At 27.3% G+C, this 22,826-nt stretch overlaps 2 protein-coding genes across 2 annotated transcripts; both read left to right on the top strand.

Moving 5' to 3' along the window:
• Positions 1-13,451: 13,451 nt before the first annotated feature.
• LOC129616091 (larval cuticle protein LCP-17-like) lies at positions 13,452-16,934 on the top strand. Its single transcript, XM_055531561.1, has 3 exons — positions 13,452-13,478; positions 16,512-16,670; positions 16,752-16,934. The coding sequence occupies exons 1-3, from the start codon at positions 13,452-13,454 to the stop codon at positions 16,932-16,934; spliced, it is 369 nt and encodes a 122-aa protein (XP_055387536.1).
• Positions 16,935-17,940: 1,006 nt separating this feature from the next.
• Positions 17,941-22,613, top strand: LOC129616090 (cuticular protein 47Eg-like). The gene is made up of 3 exons (XM_055531560.1): positions 17,941-17,976; positions 22,204-22,359; positions 22,437-22,613. Exons 1-3 carry the CDS (start codon positions 17,941-17,943, stop codon positions 22,611-22,613), a joined length of 369 nt encoding a protein of 122 aa, XP_055387535.1.
• The last annotated feature ends 213 nt before the right edge of the window (positions 22,614-22,826 follow it).

The following is a 22,826-nucleotide window of genomic DNA, read 5'->3' as shown; positions in this document are numbered from 1 at the left end:
AGGTTTGTTTATTAGCTGATTCCCAAGTACTTCAGAATGATTTAAATAACTTCTATGAATGGTGTTCCTTCAACAATTTAAAGTTAAACGTAAGTGAATGTGCTGTAATAAGATAAGAGTTTTTACTATTAAAGACGTAAGAGTTTACTTCAAACACTAAATTGTCGTTTTTGAGTTATTACAATTATATTGTGGACAAGGTAAATTCCATGTGAAGTTTCATTAAGTATAATGGAGTTCAAGATCAAGTTCAAAAGAGTTTAATACCCCCACCACTTTGAAATCTTCTTACTCTTATCTTATTCGCCCTTATCTTGAATACGCATCGCACGTTTGGTCCTCAATTTAGAACGTTCAAAAGAACAGAATTGTGTCACCTTCCCTGTAAAAGCCTCTGATCTTGACCCCTTATGAATTAACATGCCTACTTTGGCTAAAAGACAAGAAATCGCGAATGTTACATTTATTTTCTTTATTTTGAAATCAGAGCTCAATCGCTCGACATTCGGAGCAAAATTATCACTAACACTAATGTGAGATCTCACTCGCCGAATTATTTTGTATCAAATAACAAACAACATATTTCACATTTTTAATTAACATTTTTTTTTCTCCACGGTGACCGAGGACCTTAGGCCCCCCTACATTAGCGCTATTCCTAGACCCCTGACAAACCGCAGTATGGCAGTTACATCAAGCTGCGAAATCCTTCCAGGGGTCACAAAGTCCCCCCCGAGGCACCTCAGTCTCAGGCGAGCAACCGCCTCGCACTCACACAGTAAATACTCCATGGTTTCGCCCTCCTCCAGGCATAAATGGCAGACCTCATCCGCCACCCTGCCCATCCTTTTCAAGTGGACCCTCGAGAGGCAGACCCTCCCTTGCAAGATCATCAGCTGTCTCGTTCCCGTCCACTCTGTAGTGTCCCGGCACCCACATTAAGGTTAATTTGTTGTGCCACATTAAGGTTAATGCATTTCAGCAGCCTGGATCCTACTACATCAGACAAGAGGTCCCCAAGAACAGTCCTACTGTCCGACATAATTAACATTTCTCTGCAATTTGATGCTAATTTTTATTTAAACTCACGAATTCTTCACATTAAACAAAAGACTTAAAGGTAGGAACTTCCAATAATTTAAATACAACACATTCAAATATTACAAGAAACAAAAAATTTGCATTTCCAAATTTTATTTAAAATTTTCATTGAGCAAGTCTTAAATACTCATTTAATATTTTATGTTAATATTTTATTAATGTGTGTACCTCAAGTTCTGAAGTTCTGATAAGCCAAATATATAATATTTTTTTATTGGCTATATAATTGTAAAAATATTAAATCTTTATCCAAATTTCATTTCCAAAGTCATAATCCAAAAAAAAACTCAACACTTTATTTAAATTAAAGAAACCAAAAAAAATTATCCAAATTTCAATCAAAACTTTTTTAATAATTTTTCACTCCACCCCAAACATTTAAATAAATTCGTTCGCCTATATATATGCAATATTTATTAAACTTATCAAATCATCTTCATTTCAATTTTATTTTCTCATTATTATTGTAAGCTCATGTATTTGTGTGCTCTCAAATCTCAATTCATTAAAATTCTCTTTTAATTTTTATTATGATTATTTTCGTATTAATTAAATTTTTATAATAATTAAAAAATTTTTATTTTGTATTTTATTGCAAATTTTTTTTTTGTTTTAATTAATTTCAAAATTTAATGAGGTGATTAATTTGTTACTCTACTATTTTTTGTTCATTTATAACTTAATTATTTCTTTAATTATGAAATAATGAAATTTAAATCTGCTTTTATATTATAATCGCATATAATATAAGATATTTGGTCATAATTATTATATAACAGCGTCATTAAGTCATGACAGTAACGCAATTCAATTTAAAACTGCAATTTTGCATTAAATTCAAAGAGAGTATTTAATTAATATTTATTATTTCTCTCGGATTACACTCAAATCATATATGGAAAAAAATTGGAATTAAAATAAAAATTGAAGAGAAAAATCAACAACATTTTAGTATAAAAACACAAACAAATTTCAAGTTCAAGATCAAGATTAAAACAGTGAATGCCTATGTCTTGCTGTTACTATACAAAAATAGTACTCGTATTGCTACTGGATTTTAAATAAAACAAAAACAATAATAATAAAAGAGCAGAAAAAAAATTATTCATGAATAAAAACGGAAGTATTTTATTTGACTTAAAGAATTATTGTGACTGTGGCAGGCGCTCGCTCTTACAACGAAAATACAAAAAAAAAATATTAATGAAAAGTGAGCAATAAATGCAAAATAAACACAACCATTTCAATTCACAATGTTGAAGAAGGAAAACAAAAAATCGGAATAAGAAAAATAAAAATTCGAAAAAAACTTGATTTCTTCCAATTCAAGTGTACACCTGCGGAAAATCACCATAAGATTTTTTTTCTTTTTATAATAGCAGCAATATTTTTTATTTTTAGTGGAATAAGCAAAATTTAAAAGAAGAAGAAAAAAATTCCTTTATTACGAAAAAAAACAGAAAAAAAAAAAAATTTTTTTTTATTGAATAAAAAACGATTAGCGAAAAAAAAAATTTAAGCAAAAAGTCTATAAACTAAATCTGTCTAAATGGGGGGCAGAAAAAAAAATTTTTTTTTTTTTATTAAATTTTTTTAACCGGTTTTTTTTTCGGTTTTTTTCACGTTTTTCGCTGTTCAATAAATTTTTAATGTCAAAAATAATAACAAGAATATAAATTTTACTCTAGATCTTTTATACTTAGTAATGTAAATTAAATTCAGAGAAAAAACTGGGTCACTTTTAATATCTATAGAAAAAAAATAAAAAAATAAAAAAAAAAGATCAATGATCGGAAAACAATGATCTTTGTAGACCAGTCTGGGCTTTTTTGTTTTTATTTTTTAAATTTTTATTTTTAAATTTTAAATTTATTATACGCTATTTAGAGCTATTTTGTATAACAATGAGAGTATATTTGCGGTTTTTTTTTTTTTTTTTAAATTTTTATTATGCCGGCTTTTATTTTTTTTTAAATTTATGCCACCTTAAAAATATTTAAAAGTGAACCACTTTTAATTTTTATTTGTCATTTTTATTTTTACACTTGAAAATGTTCAAAGATTTTTATCAATGAATAATTTAAATATAATATCGTAGAATTTATTTTTGGAATTAAAATTGAATCAGATTGAATGAATTAGAATAAATAAATTTATTATGGAGAGTAAAAGTGGCTCCTTCTTTGTTAGGACAGGTTTCTATTTGAGAATAATTTAAGGAATTTTTGATCTGTTGAATTGTACAAATACGATCGCTAACACTCTACCGATTATTATAAATATTAGGAATGAGCTGGTCACTATCGAATGTTGCGTTCTGTTTATTCAAATTCTTTGGTATTTGATTCTGCTATTAGTAAGAGTACTCTTAGATCTAGACTTTTGTGTAATTTAAAATTGTTGTAAGATTTTTATTTTTTTTTTTTTTGTTGGGTGTCGTCTTTCTTTCTCGTCTTTATTTATCTATTTTGTTGTTTTTTCCTCCTTTCTTGCCTGGTAACTGATAGTTGCTTATTTGCGACTAAATGATGTTTTTATTTACACATTTTGACGATATGCTTAATGCTTGATCTAAGCAATTGATGTTTGATATATAAAAGTGATCAATGAACTGAAAAAAAAAAATTTTAATGTTTTAATATATTGCAATTAAAAATAACAATTTTATTCATTTTAATATAATATGAAAGATTATTGTATAATATTAAAGGGAGTTTACCTGATAATATGAAATTTTTTTTTAATTGAATTTGTTATAATAAAGTATACTAACAAATTTATGTTAGAAATACACGGCCGACCAGGTGCTGTTTTACAATTTCATAGAGTAGCTGATTTCACAAAAAAAAACGGAGCTTTCAAGTTCAAAATCCGCGTGCCTGATATTCTTATACTATAAAATAGCATACATCCCTCTATGCTAACTATAATGTTCAATTACTTAACCAAACTTAATTCATTACGGGATTAATTTTTTAAATTATTATTTACAAGTGATTCACATCATATACATCTACATCTGGAAGCAACACATCCACATCTATCAGATAGTAATATACATTTAACCTTCGATCTGCACAAACTGTAAGACGGGAGCACATTTGTGGCTAATTGATTATTCTAAAAAAAATTACAAATACTAAAACAAAATTATTATTCACAGTTACACAATATACAAAATAAATGGGAGCAAATTTCTTTCGGTGCCAAAACGACAACCCTGATACAGAATTTCCCTAAAATAAAGCTGTAAAGAAGGAATAATTTTCTCCTTTATAAATTACGATAGGAATAATCGTAAGGCTTTTTAAAACAAAATTGTTCGTGGGGGCGTAACAAATGTTAGAAATTGGATGTATATATGTAATTATGAAGGCTTACAAAAAATCAAATTGAAAAGTTCTGCTTGTTTAATATTCATAACAGTTCATTATTAAATCAAAACCACGAAATTTAATAACTCAAAAAACTTAATACAGAAACTTTGAATTTGTAGTTAATTTGTTACTGAAATTATAATTTGTGTATATGCTCTGGCAATATTTACTTAAAATTTTAGAAGATCATCTAAATTTTAGAAAAGTTGTTGTTCCCACAATATGTGGATTATACAAGGTATTTGTAACAAAAGATTTTATTTACTTTGCAATTAATTTAGCGAATGACATGCCATGTCATACTGCAACAAATTCAAATCTACATGATTTTTTCCATATTTCACGAATATCTACTATGAAATTGTACAAGGACAAATTTTACTTGATAAATTACATAGTTAAGTATATTAATTTCTTAATTATCAACTAATTAAAGTGCTGAGCAAAATAATTTTTCAAAAAATTCATTATTAATCTACTTATAATATTTAAATTTTACATATGTTTTGAAGAATCATGTTTGGAGTTTACGAAGTGATCATTATTCAAAAATCCTAAATTATATGCGGCACCAAAATAGTAATGAATCTCTTTATACATATACATATATTTATGTATATAAATTTATAAATATAATTTATTCAATATTACAAAATATCTCAAAAATTAATAATTATCACCACTTAATATTTTTTAAATAAAATTTACCGCCAGTTTCAATCGGTTTAAATAAAGTTGTTCTTCGACATTTTTTTAATTTTTAAAAATTTTAATAATTTTAATTTATTATAGCTGATGATTTGCTGTTTTAGTTGAAAATATGCAGTCAACTTGTATTACAGGATTATTGTTAAAATACGAGATTATTAAAGGGTTATTAAATTTTTGAATATTTATGATTTTTCACTTTTTCTTGTTTTTTTTTTTCTATAAATAAAAAAAAATTATTTTACAAATTATTATAATTTTCAATTAGATTAAGGCTGATGACAATATGAAGGCAATAATTAGTCACGTATATTTCTTTAAGAATGATGTGCTGGTATTCTAAGGTTATAAGGAAAACTGTGACAGTATCATTTAAAGAATTTAAAAAATAATTTATGGCAATATGGCAAATGTAAGACTATACTTCTCGTCTGCTGGCATCATGCAAATTGCCATCTTGGTCTAAATTAGAAAATTTGGTAAATTGAGTTAAACTTTAATTTCCAAATAATTCAATTTTCTATTGTCTTTGAAAATTTGAATTTTTAATCATTGCATTTCAATATCCAAAAAGCGATTTGTAGCCGAGTATATTATTTAACCTTGTAATGCTCCATTTGTTTTCTAATTACAATAAAAGCGTTAGCGTTAATATTATAATATAGGACTAAATATCATATAAAAGTCAGAACCGTCACACTTATGATGCGCATAATTCAAAACACACCAAATAATTTGCGACTGTACTTTAACTTAATGGAAATTTCTTTATGCAACTGCAGAACAGATGGATGACGTAATCAAAGGAACGAGTTAAAGGCGGAAAAATTAATTAAAAAATTTTTCTGCTCGAACTAGACTCGAACCAGTGACGTACCGCTTTCTAGGCGGACGCTCTGCCAACTGAGCTACAGAGGCATGAAGAAATTGCCGACGAAATGTTCTCTACATTGCTATTACAGTACAAAGCATTAAGAAAATTATTAGTGTAATAAGCACATACTTATTAATTTCACAACTATGATGTTGTATTAGTAAAATTCATAATATTGCGACTGTACCCTTGAGTACACTAAATAATTTTCCTCGAAAATTTGCTAATAAACTTTTTGGAAATCGAATTTCTAAAATTTACCATGATACTCGTATACCAAAAATGATCGTATTATTCTCTGTATTGCTGAGCTTTCATAAAGGAATTGAATTGCTTAATTGGAGATACTAATTGGGAGATCTCTATAATACTTTATTGCAACTCTATATCCTATTTATTGGTATTGATGAGAGGATCGTATTCTCTGTTGGCTAATCATGTTCACATCAAATTGCCAAATTCCCTTATGCCTAAAATAAATAAGCCGTTTTAGATTCGTATGCTCATTGAAAGTAATATAGACAAATTAATATAGTCGATTTTCAAATACGTCAATTACTGCCTTCAGTTTTTGAAACTTGACAAAGGATATCTGAAACTGATTAAAATTTTTCCTAAAAAAAATAAATAATATTTTAAAATACCTTTTAATTTCATATACGTGACATTATCAAAAAATATTATTAAAATATAATGTAACAGTTGTCATTGGTAACAGTATTTTAACCAGCTAATGATAACCTCTGAACAGTTTCATCACAACCAAACAACATTATTAAATTTTAAATATGTTGCGCTAATCATATCAGATCAGATAACTGTCTACAAACAAACAACGTGCAGTGTTTATTTGTTTTTTGTTTTTGACTTTTCATAACCGTTTAATGGATTTGACAGGAATGTCAATGTCATAAGCGTTTAAAGCGTTACTATGTTAATATAAAAATCAAAAATTCTAAAATCGGAAAAAAGAGAAAAATATTCGAAAAATCAATTATAAATTTGAATAATTTTAATATTTTTATTTTTCTTTTTGTTTTTTAAACGCATTAAAAACAAAAATTTTCATATTTTTTTTTTATTTAATTTTAATGAAATTGTTGTCTTTTTTTTTTAAATTTTATAATTTCCGAGTCATAAGATTTTTGATAAAATGATTTATGTACCAACATAAAATTTTTATGCGTAAATTTTTAATAGTGTAGTTTTTTTTAAGTTCATAGTAAAAACTTCAAAACTTGAAAATTTAGGCAGTCACTCAGTAAGAAATGATTTGCTTAAGAATAGCTTTGCAATGTATAGGTTATTTTTTGTCATATTATTTGCCAATCGAACTTATACGAACGACAAAATCCGATTGTGACTTGTAATTCTGTTTAAATATTCACATGGTTTTGCATCTTGAATCTTGTTTTGCATCAGGAATATTGAGCATAATCTCTACCTAAAAGCATATAAATAACTTGCCTGTTGTCTTAGCCACTGGGTTGCCATCTTTATGCAGATTATGTTCAGCTCAACTTGAGTAGCCCATCGCATGAGCTTCTTCACTTTATTGTGCTTTGAGCCCATAATAATGTCCTGTGCCTCAATGCTGTGAAATCTCACATTATTGTTATCTGGAATAGATCCATTGATACGTTTAGTTTGCCTCAGCCCATCAGTCATCTTCAATAGCGGTTTCGATTGGCATGATCATATTAATATGGTGGTTTCGAAAGTCTTTCTAAGTCTGTGTGTTCAAGGGACAGATTGCTGAACTAGCTAGTACTTCCTTTTATCTTATATTGTGACGTTTTGTTTTCTTCTATGGTAGTGATATAATTCCAATTACCATTAGGAGTGAGGTTGAAGGTCGCCAGCGTGACAAAATGTGCACCGTCGTGACGCAATACTTTTTTGAGAGGAATTGACAGTTTGTTACGTTTTCTATTTTTCCAATTTTCCCATATACATTCGTGTCGAAATAAATAAAATAAATAAAAATGTGCGTCTGCTGTCTTGGATAAAAAATAATGTGCCGCAAATTCCAAATAAAAACTGTTACTATATTTCAACTCTATGAGTATAATAATGAGTTTAATATATAATATACCATCTTTCAGCTACAACATCGTTGAGTTCGCCGTAATCGATTCAATAATTTTATAAGTACGGTCGTCGTCTATTGAAATTTAAGTTATGCGGCCTTTCTTCCAATATATAATAGGGTGTTTCTTGCTAAGTTTCCTCCTGGTATACTAATTTAAGGTTAAAAATCAACTTAAATTTTTTATTTTAAAATATTTATTACCATTACAACAGTGATTAATGAAAAATCTGCACATTTGAGCATATGAATTATTACTTAATTCAGAAAATAAAAAAATGAGCAAATATTCTATAATAGGAGCAAAAATTTACGATCGAAATCCAATATCTTATTTTCATTTCTTCATAATATTGCTGTAATTTTGCCATTTAAAAAAATAATATCAAATCATTTTTAAAAAATAAGATATTAAATACCAATTGTGTTAAAAAAATTTAAAAAAGAAGTAATAAAATTATAAAATAATCAAAAAATATCGAAAATAATTCAAAATCATTACAAAAAAGCAGAAACTTTTGTTAAACAAACTAGTTATGTATGTGCGAGTGGAACTTCATCATTATTTTACTTATGGGTTAATAAACGATTATGAAATCAATTTATATTTGAAATAAAAATCCATATTCATTTTATATAATTAATTTACATAAAAGTACAAAAAAAAAATAAAATAAACTTTATGCATATCTTGGAAATTAAATAAATTTTCAATTTAATTCGTTTTGATTAATTTAATTTATAACACGAGACAAAATTCAAAAAAAAATTTTAAATTTTCAATTTTAGATGCTAGAAACTGCAAAATAAATTTATTTAAAACAATAAAAAAATATTCATATATTTTTATGTTGAAATTTAAATTTAGAAAAAAACAAAAAAAAAAAACAAAAACTTTAACATGCGTCAGAAAAATTGAATTTTTTAATTCCCAGAATCAAAAAAAAAAAAAAAATTCGGTTTACCAGTAGTCCAAGCTTTATACCTACACTTAATTTATTCTAGTATAATCAGATTTTCTTACAAACGTTTATAATGGTTTGTTTTTCAAATCTTAAGTGCAATGTATCAGCCCCTGATCCCTAATATGTGTGCAATTTCAATTAATCAATTTTATTCCCGATCCCAAACGGAAATAATTAAAATTGACCATCATTGTCATTCGTCATTAAATTATTTGCTATTTTCTATCATAATAAATTAAATATTTTAAACGCATGTGATTACACACGTGATTGCAAAGCTAGTATTGTCTGAATAAATTTAAGATTGTATATGAGGATGACAATGGCACCGCGACTCCGAAAGATTTATTGTATCCCTATTTGGAGCCATTTTTCTTCATCGAGACCTACCACCAAATGATAGATTCAAGCTGTTTTTGGGTATTGATTTAGCGAATTCTTCCTTCTCTTGCGGATCAGAGCTCCTTACTCTTCCCGAAGGTATACTGAAGTCTCCATGACTTTCCCATAAAATTTGCAAAGGCTATTGTCCAGTGCGTTCAGCTTTCTTGAGGTATTCTCTCAGTCCGCAATGGCTTTATAAGATAGCGTGGGCATTCTCACTATGGTTCTTGCTCAAAAATCTTAAAACGCTTCTAGATAGCTGGCAAACGACATGTAACCAAATTATCTTCCTTAGTTGACTTCGTACTGTTTGGTCCGAATCCAAAGAACGGCTATGTGGAACGGCTATGTGTGGAGGATCTAGTAGCTCATTTCTTTGTCAACATTTCTGCTATTACATTTTATACTACTGTTTTTGAATTGAATATGTTGCAGCTATCTGATGACAGAGAAAAATCAAATTCTTTTTTGTAATCTTTGCATATGTCTTTATGTGTAGCCATAGATATTTTTCTCCTGTTCACGCGGAAAGCTTATATCCAATATCGAACCAAATATAACAAATCTACTGAAACTTTATTCCATTCTTCAAAACTTTTCGAAATTTTATGAAGTACCTCTAAAAATTTATTAGAAAAGCTTACAGTTGACATGATTTATTTTTAATCAAATCATTTGCACATTTCGTTTAATCCAAAGATCAAATGCAGATTAAAGAATTCTAGTTCGGTTTTCACAAAAAAAAAGTCAACGAAGAGAAATAAAATTATCAAAAATATCAAAATTCATAATAAAATCGACCGCATAATATAAAAATAAAATAAAAAAAAATTGAATCTGAAATAAATTATAATTTTCAAGGTCTCTTTCATAGGTACCTAAAAACATGATTTATCAAACGTATTAAATTTTTTTCTACTTCTTATACAACAAAAATTACTTTTATTTAAAAATTTACCATTTTTTCCATTAGACGATGACAATAAAAATACCCCAAAAACTTATCGAATTTTATAGATAAAAAAAAATATCAAAATATTTTACTGGACTTTTTTATTAATTTTTGCCTTTTTTTATTGAATTTAGATAAAAAATATTTTGAAAATAAAATCCGAATTTTCAAATAGACCTTTGAAATATTTATTTTATTTCATTTTATATGGTAAATAAGAGCGCATCTCTTATACTTGCCTACATAATCTATTCCCAATAGACCGAATCACAATTCACAATATTGATTAAAAAAACAAATATTGATTTACATTAAGCATTTTGAAGTAGCACCAATTTTTTATTTTTTTTTTTCAACTCATTTTTTACATTATTTTATTTGAATAATAAAAATGATAATTTCTTCAACATTTTTATGTTGGTTTTTTTTTTTATTGCACACCCATTTGTACTCAATATTTGAAATAAACTTTGTATATACAAAGGTACTGCATATTTTAATTTAATAAAATAACTGCAAAAAAAAAATAAAATTATTACAAAATATGTTAAAATATTAAACGGTACCGAAACAAGAAAAAAAAATATAATGCAAAACAAATAAATATAATTCTACACTCAAAAAATTCTAGCATGGATTTGTCAATACTGATTCACAGCACGATTTCGACTACATGCACCTAATGTACTTAACATTATAAGCGCTACTATATTAAGACCAGGGATAATCGATTGTGAACTAAGTGTTAGCTAAAGCCTTAAGGTCACACCGGGGTAAAGAGAATGAGATCGGCGTGTCTGCCGCTGAAGGAATTCCTTGGCATAGCAGATAGGAAAACTAAAAGGAAGGGGAAGTCTTGTGGGCAGAAGCTCACATGTGCAGGGTAGCCAGAACGATCGACCCAATAGGATAAGACGAAGGCGTTGTTGGGATATAGTAGGATTAATGTCACCATACTGGTAGGGGTGCTGACAGACACTTAGGGAAAATGGTCAAGAGGTTTAGAGTCACTACGACGGATGTCTCTTGTGAATGTTATTTTCTTTGTGCCTGTCTACCTCTGATGCTGAAGAGGAAGTGCATTCTGTAGACTTTCCTTCATAATGACTTGGAAGACCTGTCGAGGATCTTTAGCGCGACTTTTTAGATTCGTCAAAGAGATTAATTGGTTCTGGAAGATGGGTTTTGAGATTGTATTACGTGGGGTTGTGGAGTGTTAATTTGAAGTTTACCGATGGGTTTTCTTGTTGGTTTAGTGCATGGGCTTCGCCTGAGGCTCTTTTCTCTTACTGCCACTACTATATACCAATATACCAGATAAAATATATTGTAATGTGGTAATAAACTATAATAATATGATGACGAACTTAGAATTGTAGTGTGCAAGTAAAGATGATGTATTCACTGAAAGCTTTTCAAAAGCATGCTTTTCCAAAAAATGACTTGAAAAGATCATTTCCGATTGGTCCAGATGGTTAGCTTCTATTCAATGTTACTATCTAAGTCATGCACTGTAATCGAAGATAGTTTATATTCCATTATATCAGTTCAATCAGTCATAGATGATTGAGAGAAGAGTCGACTACAAATTTTGTTAAAATAAAATGAAACTTTTAATGATTTATGATTTGCTAGGCAAGTTAGATACAGTCATTTGCGAATTGGTCTAAAACAAAAACCAGTAGCAATCATCTGGATTTTTTCTTCTTTTCCACCTTATCACAAAATCACACAATATTTTCTTTAAGTGTAACGTCCTAAAATTATTATTTATTATTAAAATTCAAATAAACATTCACCGTAAGTGTGGTCTCAAAATGACTAATTATTCATAATTTCGGTACAACTATTTATTTTTTTTTGTCGCAAAATTATGTATGTATATGCATGACAAATAAATGCTTTCATACATATTTTATGTGTATACATACATATTAATGTAATTTAGTGATAACAAGGGTATCTTGATGTAGGTGAAGTTCATAAAAAAAAAAAAATTTTTAAACGCCGTCTCGCATAGACATTTCGAATTTACAATTTATTATTATTTTTATTAGAAAATTTTAATATTAATTAGAAAAAATGAGAGAAAACATGAGACGAAATTTCAATAAAAAAATGAAATGGTAAGGCAAATAATGGTAATAATGACGATTCAGTTCATTAGAAGCATAAAATTTGAATAACAAAAATTAAAAATTAAAAAAATATTATTGATCGTGTTTTAATAAATTACTAGCTCCTATGTATTACGAAATTAATTAAAATATGAAATTTTTATTGAAAAATGATTAGTTTATTAATTTTTTATTTTCTGTTTTTTTTTTTCATCATTAATTAATTTTAAATAAGCGATCTAATTTTAATAAAAAATGACACTTTTTGCACTGTCACATATTTAAAAAAAAAATGCAAATGACTTTTTTTCCGACTGCTGTTTGTCATTTTTTTTAACTAAAAAATCAAGTGAACTACATACAAACATATATAAAATCAAGTGAACTACATTCGACATATTCGATGAGTGAAATGTAGTAAAAAATGACGTTAGTTTTTAAGAAATGCGACGGTAATTTTGGAGTTTTAATTCATTCTATTGTTGAGTAAGTTTAGTTACTCAAATATAAAAAAGACCGACTAATGGTACATGGACGAATCGAAAACTGGAGGAGGGGTTGAATCAGGTCTCTTTGAATTGAGACTGAGCCTTAGGCTGTTTAGAGCCTTGGGGCATCTTAGTTTATGTGAAAGCATTTGTAGGGGATATGTGAACAAGACTATTAACATATTCTCGGGTAGTCAGGCCGCGAATCTGGCTCTTAACTCTTACCATATCAAATCGCGTTCGGTGTGGAGATATTTACATTCGCTAGGGGAATTTGGTAGAAGCAATAAGGCGATAAGGTGTAAGTATTTATGGCAACGAAGCGGCGAATGCTCTTGCGGGGTCCGAAGTGACGTTTTCGTTTGAAAATTTTTTAATTTTTACAAAATCTGGAATATGTCAGCTGAAGATAGGCAAGTCATCGTTAGTCAACAGAGAAAACAGAAAAAATAAATTTGAAATATAGTCAAGACCAAGGTGATGAAAATTAATAGCACAAATCAGGCTCCGATTTGTATACAGGGTACTCCCATTGAGGAAGGTATTAGAATTCGAATAATTGTGAGCACGACAATAACAAAAATAGTAGGAACCAATAACAACATAGACCTGGAGTGTGTCCACATAGCACACGGAATTAAAATAAGAATATTCAACCCATAATATTAATTAATTCAGTGCTGGTATGAAAAAAATACCTCAGTCAGAGTTGGTATTCAAAACATACCAATAATGACGACACAGGAACTGATAGAAATTCAAATGAGAAAAAGAAAATAGAAATGGATTGTTTACATCTTAAGACGTCTAGTAACACGAGTAGTATGTTAAACCGAGAAATGGAACTTCCAACTATAAAAGGAAGATTTGTGCAGGAAGAATTGTAGCTAACCATGGCAACATGGTAAAAAAACATGGAAAGTTGGAGATTTTATATTGAATGTGTTCCCCAAGGGCAATAGTAAGAAATGAAAAAGTTTTGTAAAGTTATGCATCTGTTCTGCAGTTGCTGTAAGAAGAATTTCTTTTTGTATATTTCTGTCAGAAATTTATAAAAAAATAATTATCAATCACTCATAATATAAATAAATAATTTATAAAATAAATAAATTAAAAAATAATTTTAAAATCTAAAATAATATTAAACTTAAATTTTAGTACTTTTATTTTTATTTTTATTATTATTTAATATTAATTTAGTTGTAAATTGAAAATTCTTGTTTTATTTTAAAGAATTTATAGTTCTCAATAAAAAAATGATATTAATAAAAAAAAATGAATTTTTAACAAAAAAAAAATGGTGTAGATAACAGATACCTTAGTATTTAAAATAAATAAAATAAAAAATAAATAAACCATTTGAATAAAATTAAACATGGTGAACGCCACATAACTTTTTTTTTTATATTTTTATTAATATTAAAGTTATTAATTGACTTGAAATGACCACAAAAAAAAATAAGAATAAAAACAAAAACAAAATGTTTAATTTTAGCTACTAGTTTATTTTTTATCTCTCTTACTCTTTCTCCATATATGTCCTTCTTCAGTTGCTATCTTTATCAAATTTTGATTTATTTTAAATATACCTATAAAATTTTGGATAGTAGAAAAGAAGAGAAAAAAAATAATATTAAGTAATCAGCATTTTTTTTTTTTCGTTTTTATTATTGTGTTGTTTTAAGAGAGAGAGAGGATAGAATTAGTCAAAAATAGAATCATCTTCTTATGCCTCTAATCTAGTTGACCTTAAATTTTAATTTTCTAATTCTTAGCACATTAAAAAAAAATTTAATTATTATTCTGTTATTGGCAACAATAAAAAAAATAATATGCAATGTTTACTTTTTATAAGGGGCTATTCAAAATTTTCAAGTATACCCTTAAGCAGATCTCAAAATAATTCGATTCAGTTGAAAATGCTTTATGAGCCTGTGATAAAAAAATTGTGAGGATCAATGTTTTTTCAATTGAAAAATATTTAGTACATCTTGGGTTCCACGAAATTGTCAGAAATTTAAGCTAGTTTAAGTTTTAAAATTATATCATAAATTTCCACAGTAAATGATTTGGTACATAGTGGAAAAATGTTTGGTACACCTAGGAATTTTTACGAGAATTTCCAAACTAGGGTCGTTATCAGTTTTTCAACAAATTTGGCAAGCTCTTATGTACAATTCTAATGTATGACGGAAGGAAGGTTTGTTTTATAATTAAAATTCATCATAATATGTAATCGAATTTTCAAAACTGCCAGACCGTTTTCATCTGCTTTGAATTAGAGTGATTGCCCGAAAACGTAAAAGGAAAAGTACCTGTTTTTTTTTTTTAACCAGATTTTATGTCTTTTTTTTTCTCTTTTAACATTATTCCTAACTGAAATTTGTTTATGTTCAAGAATAATTTAATTATTAAAATTTAAGTGGTATATGAAAATGTACCACTATATTATTTTTTTGGTGTGAGGAAATTAGTCCCATTTATATTGTGGCAAATTAATGGAATAATTGTAAATGTTTAATTTTTTTGCGAAAATTAAGTCAACCGGTTTTTTGTGTGCAAACATTCTGCTTACTCGTCCTGTTAGGTTTTCAATCATAAATTAGTCAAGATTTTATCTCGTGTAATTGGAATCAGTAAATTTTCAGCCATGTGAGATCGCAATAGAAAAATAGGAATAGTTCAAAAAGAAGAGCGGGAAAAAATTTTGTACGTTACGTCAATGGGAAAAATTTCCAATCGCTTTCTTTTTCTCTTAATTTTTATTCTTTAATTCCCGTCATCAATATTAATAATAAAAACGAAATTAAAAAAACAAAAAATTTTCTAACATTCTGTTATGTAATAGATTTCGGTTTTTTAAAATGCTGCCGAATTAACATAGCTAGATTAACTGTTTTAAATTCCATGCTATACACATACACTCATATACAAATATTTTATAATTTTATAATTCTCTTTACTTAATAAACTGGACTTGTTAGGAAATTTTTTCGGAGTTGCTCGCAAAAATTGTTATTTAGTCTAGGACAAAGAAAATTAATAAAAATTTTTTTTTTAAATGGTAATAAAACTAGTCTAGTCTTTTTTTTTTCAATGATAAAAACAAGAAATTTTTTAGGGTATTGTTATTGTTGCCTCGGTGATTTTTTTTTTATTTTTTTTTTTGCATCATAACTTTTGCTCAAATTTATTATCTTTCTTTTTTTTTATAAAACTTTAAATTAGGTATGCAAACATTAAAAAATCGCACTCTAATTGATTTTATTTTTTTCGCCTATAAAAAGCAAACGACACCTTAAAATTAGTACAGAATTCAAACGGGGTTCAGTCTAACAACTAAACACAAAAAAAAAAACAAAACAATTTTTTAAAAATGAAATTCATCGTAAGTAATTTTTTTAAATGGATACAGGATTAAAATTTTGCCTAATAATTTCATTGAAATTATTATAGATAATTGGTCTTGCCGCACTTGTTGCTATTGCTGCAGCTGATGTATCTGTTGTACGCAGTGATGCTGTTGTAAATCCAGACAGTTATCAATATTCATATGAATTGGATAATGGTGTTAAAGCATCAGAAGAAGGAAAATTAAAGGATCCAGAAACTCTCGTAAGTTTTCTAAACAAAAAAAAAGAAATAATCATAGTAATCTTCTAATATTCGAGCATTTTTTTTTTATTTTTTATGCAGTCTGTTAGTGGAAACTTTGCTTTCAATTCACCTGAAGGTGAAGCTATTCAAGTATCATACACAGCTGATGAAAATGGTTTCCAACCAGTTGGTCCTCATATTCCAACACCACCACCAGTACCAGAAGTTATTCAAAGAGCTTTGGATTATATTGCTGCTCATCCACCACCACCATCCCATTAAATATCTATAATCCTATAGTTTTTGTTGATAAGTGATTTAATCTTGAACTCTTACTTGCTTTGATTAACGTTCTTAATGGAATATTTTTTAAAAACAACAAAACAAACAAAAAAAAAAAGAAGAAAGTTTAAAAGAAAAGTGTGTTTTCAATATAAGCAGCACAACAAAAAAAAAAAAAAAAAAACAAGTGATGTAAATATATATTTATAAGGCATTTTTATAAAAAAAAAAATAATTAAAAAAGAGAAACGAAAAAAATATATTTTATTTTTAAATATGAAACTTCTGCGTCTCCCAATTTTTTGCAGCGCATTCGCATAGGTAATATCATCTTTTCGATTCACTTCCATTCTAGATCTACATAACTCATTGCACAAACATGAAACCGTATGAAATGTGAACTTGAAATAAAAGGAACTGTAAAATTGGCGCTTACCAGTTTTTACATAGGAGAAGGAACATGTAGCAGCAAACTCAAATATCTAATTTTTATTCCTTAATTGATAATTTTGGTGTTATACCCCATTTCGTCAATTTAAGTGGATGTTATCTCCCCATTCATTCCAAAGGCCGACAAAAAAAATGAACAACAACCTAAAGTTAATGATACTTATTAATCTTTCGTCATTCATCGTTAGATCATTGGAGAGAATTGTTCAAGAGGACAACAAATTAGTTTACCTTTACATGTCTAAAATTAATTTTGAACAATTACCAGATGACAGGCAAGCAGATAAATCCAATGATACAGCACTTTAGAATCTTAATTATAGGATAGAAAAGAAGGTTGCATTAGCAATTTTCATAAAGAAAGAGAGAATATTTAACTGTGGCACATGCGAAACGATATTATAAGATTTGCGCAAGGGGAATATTCAGGCGTCGGTATAAGAGTGGCATTTTGTGCCAACGAAATGAGCTGAGCGGTACGGTACATACATATTATTTTCAAGTAATAAAAAGTTAAAATTCTTGTTCTTACCATCTATTTGGTGAAAAGTAATTGATGAGTAAATCAATTTCTGAACGTGATAATCATCGGGCAATTAAATCACCTTATTCTTCGAAAATATGATCAAACCCGATTTGATCATATACGGCATAAATCAATTGATCTAAATAATCAATAGAAGAGTAAATTCAACATACTGTGGACTTCGGCTTATTTAGAAATAAATAGCACAATAAAAAGGTTTACTTTTAAGCCAAGCATGGTGTGAATGCATTGTTTGTCCATTCTGGTGATTAGCACAAAAAGTTTACAAGCAATTTATAATTGTATTCACTATTATTGGGTCACTTGTAAAGATTCCAACCTTAAGAAGAAACAACTAACTTGCTTCTTCCTAAGGGTTAGCCTTGCATTTTATTCCTTTTTTTATTCAAATTTTCCCTTTAATTTTAAAAATTTCAATCAAGAATCCTTATCAAAATTCTTAATCTCACATTAAATTCTGATAAAATTTACAGAAAATTCCAATTTCCATTTGGAAAATTTTAAATGCTCTCATTATATGCGAAAAATTATGCTTGTATTATACTGAAAATTTACAATTTTACATTTATTTGTAAACTCTAATAACAAAATTTTAAATTAAATAAAAAAAAATCGAATATTTCCACAAAATATTTCAATGTTAAAATAATTAATTTATATTCAAATAGTTTATCACAGAATTATTCAATTTCATACTAAACATAAATTTTGAGATTTTAATCATTTTAGTCATATGGAAGCCCAAATATTATTTGAATAATCCCTTAAATAATGCTCCTAAAATCCAAGAGAAAAAAAAATAACAATTTTATCAGCTTATCTGCCACCTTTTTTCCATATCACTGCAATATTTTACTGGACTAGAAGTAGAAAGAGGAAATTGAATTGATTTTAAAGTAAAAAAACAAAAAAAATAACAACAACAAGAAAAAAAATTAATAATTTCCCGCTAAAAATACGCCATAATTTAGATTTCAAGTACCAAATTTAAAACAATGCCGCGAATTAATTTTGTTTATATTTAAAATTTGTTTTTTTTTTTTTGTGTATATCTGCAAAATACAATCTTTATAATTAATTTATAGTTATTATATTAGATTTAAAAAAAAAAAATTTGACATTTTTATTAGCATACTTTAGTTGCAAATTCAATATGAAAATTAAATTGAATTTTGATTTTTAGTTTCTTTGGTCTTCTAAAAATTTTTTCTATAAACAGTTGAAATTATTTTTAAATGTTTGTTTTGTTTTTGTTCAAATTCAACCACTTAATTAATTTCATTAATTTTCTATTTTAATTTTAGAAATAAAATGCGTTAATTAAAGAAGGTTAATAAACCTAGAAAACAACTATTTTGTGGGAGTATAGAGCTAGATTAAAGAAAACAAAATTTTTATCTAAATACGTGATAATAATAATGAAATTAATCGGAAGCAAATAATATAGAAGATAATGGGAAATAGAGACATTTTGATTATTTTAATAATTATTCGATGTTTTATTTATTTTGGAAACGATAATGATATTAAAAACGATACCTAATTTGAGTATGAATATTATTTTTTATTTTAAATATTTAGTTGTTTATGGAATGATTTAGTTATAAACGAAAAATTCTTGCTCTAACGAACAACAAGATATGAAATTATTTAATAAAAATGAGGTTTAGATTCTATATTTCTATGCTTATTTCTGCAGTCTGCATATCTCAATATGTATGAGCTAAGAGGCATTTATCGTTTGCATACTCAAAATTCTTCAGGCTTCTGGTCAAAACCAATTTGATAATCCTTGACGTCGTCTCATAATTCTATTCATTACCTAATCTTAAACCACTATAAAGAGGAACACTGATGGCAGACATTCCTGCCTCACACCCGAAATTATTTGAATAGACGCACTCAGCTGGCCGTCGTGTAAAATCTTGGAATTCGTATTCGTCTAAAATGATATTTATAATTTTTTTATTGCTTTTATTGGGTAATATATTCCAGATGGTTTCATGTGTAGTCTTGTCAAATCCCCGCCCTAAATCGACTAAGATACAGTAGAGGGGGCTAGTTCATTTATTATATTGTTCTATGATAATTTTTATATTATTCTATGAAGTGATTTATACAGCTTTTGTTCATACAAAATTCAGCCTGTTATTCTCCGAGAATTATATCTATTTTTTGTTTGAATTCTGCTAGTTACAGTCATCCGCCAGCACCTTTCGTGCATTTTCATAAATTGCCTTTGTTCGGCAATTTTATAAGTACTTTATCTTTCCATTTGTTAACTTTTCTTTTTCTTCTTGCTAAATCTTCCCCATTATGGATCCGGAAAGTGTAACTGTTAGACTAGGTTCAGCCCTAAATAATTTTGTCGGCCCTTCATTCTCACCTCCGGCCTTGTTATTTCATTGAAATATGATCAACTCTCAAAAAGTTTAACAATTGCTAATTAAATGATATTTTTGTAAAATGCCAGCTAAATTTTTACATGTTAGCAAGTTCTCGTGTTTGGAATATGGGTGTATTTTCAACACTAAATGCACTCACTATGTGTATAATTTTCAATTTCAATATCGAAAAAATAATTAAATTTTATTTTTATTTCTCTTTTCTTTTTTCTCGAAAAATTTACATAATACCGTTAGTTTTGATCATCAATTCAACACGTGAACAAATAATATTATGAAAATAATTTTAAACACTTTATTTATTTTTCTTTATAGCAGATTAATTTCTTCGTCCTTTTACACTCAACTGAACTTGCAAAAAAAAAATGTAATTCACAAATTATTTACAAATACGACAAATATTGTTCTCTTAAAAAAATTTAGAGTGATAGAGAAAAATTATTGTGATTGTTATAAAAATATCACAACTTTCTTATAAATTTTTACAATTGTTCCAGCACAGTTTTTATAAAAAAAAAAAATATTTTATTCAATTAAAATTTTAAAATTACGATTTTTAAGGAAAACTAGCTCTTATTTTAATATTTTCTTTTATTCCAAATTAAATTTATTTTGCAATGAATTATTTTGAGCTTATCGTGCGTGCCAACAGGATTACTCGTAATAAAGATTTCATTGGTGTACATTCTACCTGAACCTTTAGTCTTATGAACATCTTCATTAATTATGATTTAAATTCAATCATTATTACCACATTCAATTTCAATCAGAAACTCTTAATGACCTACACTGTACAGGCAACTATACATATAGAGATTCGTTCATCCACCTACCCGAATAGATTTAAAATATACTTAAGTATAATTAAAAAAAAAAAAATTTTATGTACAAAAATTACAAGTTTTCTAATATTTTCTACCTTTTTCTGAATTTATTTTAAATTTAAAAAAAAAAAAATTATTATTAGTTTTTTTGGACATTTTTCTATTTTTTTTTTTTTTTTGATAAAAACGCGAATCTTAAAATTGTGAATCATTTTTTTTCTTGTTGTTTTTTTTCTCTAATATTTCTGTATTTTCTTGTTGGTATAAATAGATGTTGAAGATCATTTTAATCAAACAGAATACGTTTTCGGTTCAATCTGTTAACACAACAATTTTACAAACATTTTAAACAAACAAACACAAAAACGAAACGCACCCTCCTAACCAAAGAAACAAAATAAAAATGAAATTCGCTGTAAGTTTGATTGCTTTTTATTGTTTTTGTTGTTTTTGTTGTTTTCTTTGTCAACATTATTGATTTCCTAATTTGTTTTTTGTCTCCTCTCAATTATTATTTTTAAAAATATTTTAAATTAAAATAAATAGAAGTGATTTAAATTGTAAATAAAAATTTTAAAGTTTATGTAAAAAAAAAACAAATATTTGAAGGTCATTTAAATTTAAAAAAAAAATATGTGCTTTTTTCGTGGTGTCGCGACGCACAAAGACAAACAGATTGAAATACCAAGGGTCGATAGCTACTTAAATCGAATAAATTTTCGCAATGAACAAGACTTACTTGGGCTGCACACAACTAGAATGGAAAATCAATAAACAAACGTGTTGACATTAGCTTTGACATATGACATGTCTGACAGCCGCTGTTTTACAAATTATTTTCAAATTGATTGAATAAATCTAACCCAATTATCGAGCTGAATTCCGATAAGACTAAAAATTTAACTGATAATTTTCCTATATTTTATATTTGACACAATAAACTGAAATATTTTACTCACAGTTGCAATAATTAATTTTGAAATTCTCATTTCGAGCCAATATCTCACTTAAATTTAATTCTAATTTAAAAATTTTTATTTCAGATCGTTTTTGCTACCTTAATTGCTGTTGCTGTTGCTGATGTTTCAGTTATACGCAGTGAACAAGTTGTTAATCCAGATAGTTATCAATATTCATATGAATTGGATAATGGTGTTAAAGCATCAGAAGAAGGAAAATTAAAAGATTCAGAAACAATTGTAAGTCTATTTTAACTTTCAAGTCATTCAACTCCTAAAAATTTTATTAATACCATGATTTTTTATAATGTAATAAGGTTGTAACTGGTAGCTTTGCATTTACTGCACCAGAAGGTGAAGCAATTCAACTTTCATATACTGCTGATGAAAATGGTTTCCAACCAGTTGGTACACATTTACCAACACCACCACCAATTCCAGAAGCTATCCAAAGAGCATTAGATTATTTGGCGGCTCATCCACCAGCAGCATAATTTTTTTTTTCGAAATTTTTATGCTATACTTTTGTTTCCTTGTTATTGCCATTCCTTGTTAATCCTTTTCTTATCCTGATCCGTTTATGTGAAAGATAAAATGAAAAAAAAAAGCATTAGAAACGCAAAAAAAAAAAAATTAAAAATGACAGCAACAACAATTTTTAGAGCTTTAATTTGTTACCCAAAATTTCTTTTGTAAATAAAATTCAA

Source organism: Condylostylus longicornis, unplaced genomic scaffold (genome assembly GCF_029603195.1).
Source record: "Condylostylus longicornis isolate FDR11 unplaced genomic scaffold, ASM2960319v2 ptg000162l, whole genome shotgun sequence".
Classification (NCBI taxonomy): domain Eukaryota; kingdom Metazoa; phylum Arthropoda; class Insecta; order Diptera; family Dolichopodidae; genus Condylostylus; species Condylostylus longicornis.
The sequence above is the reverse complement of the archived record's forward strand: the minus strand, read 5'-3'. Positions and strand labels throughout refer to the sequence as shown.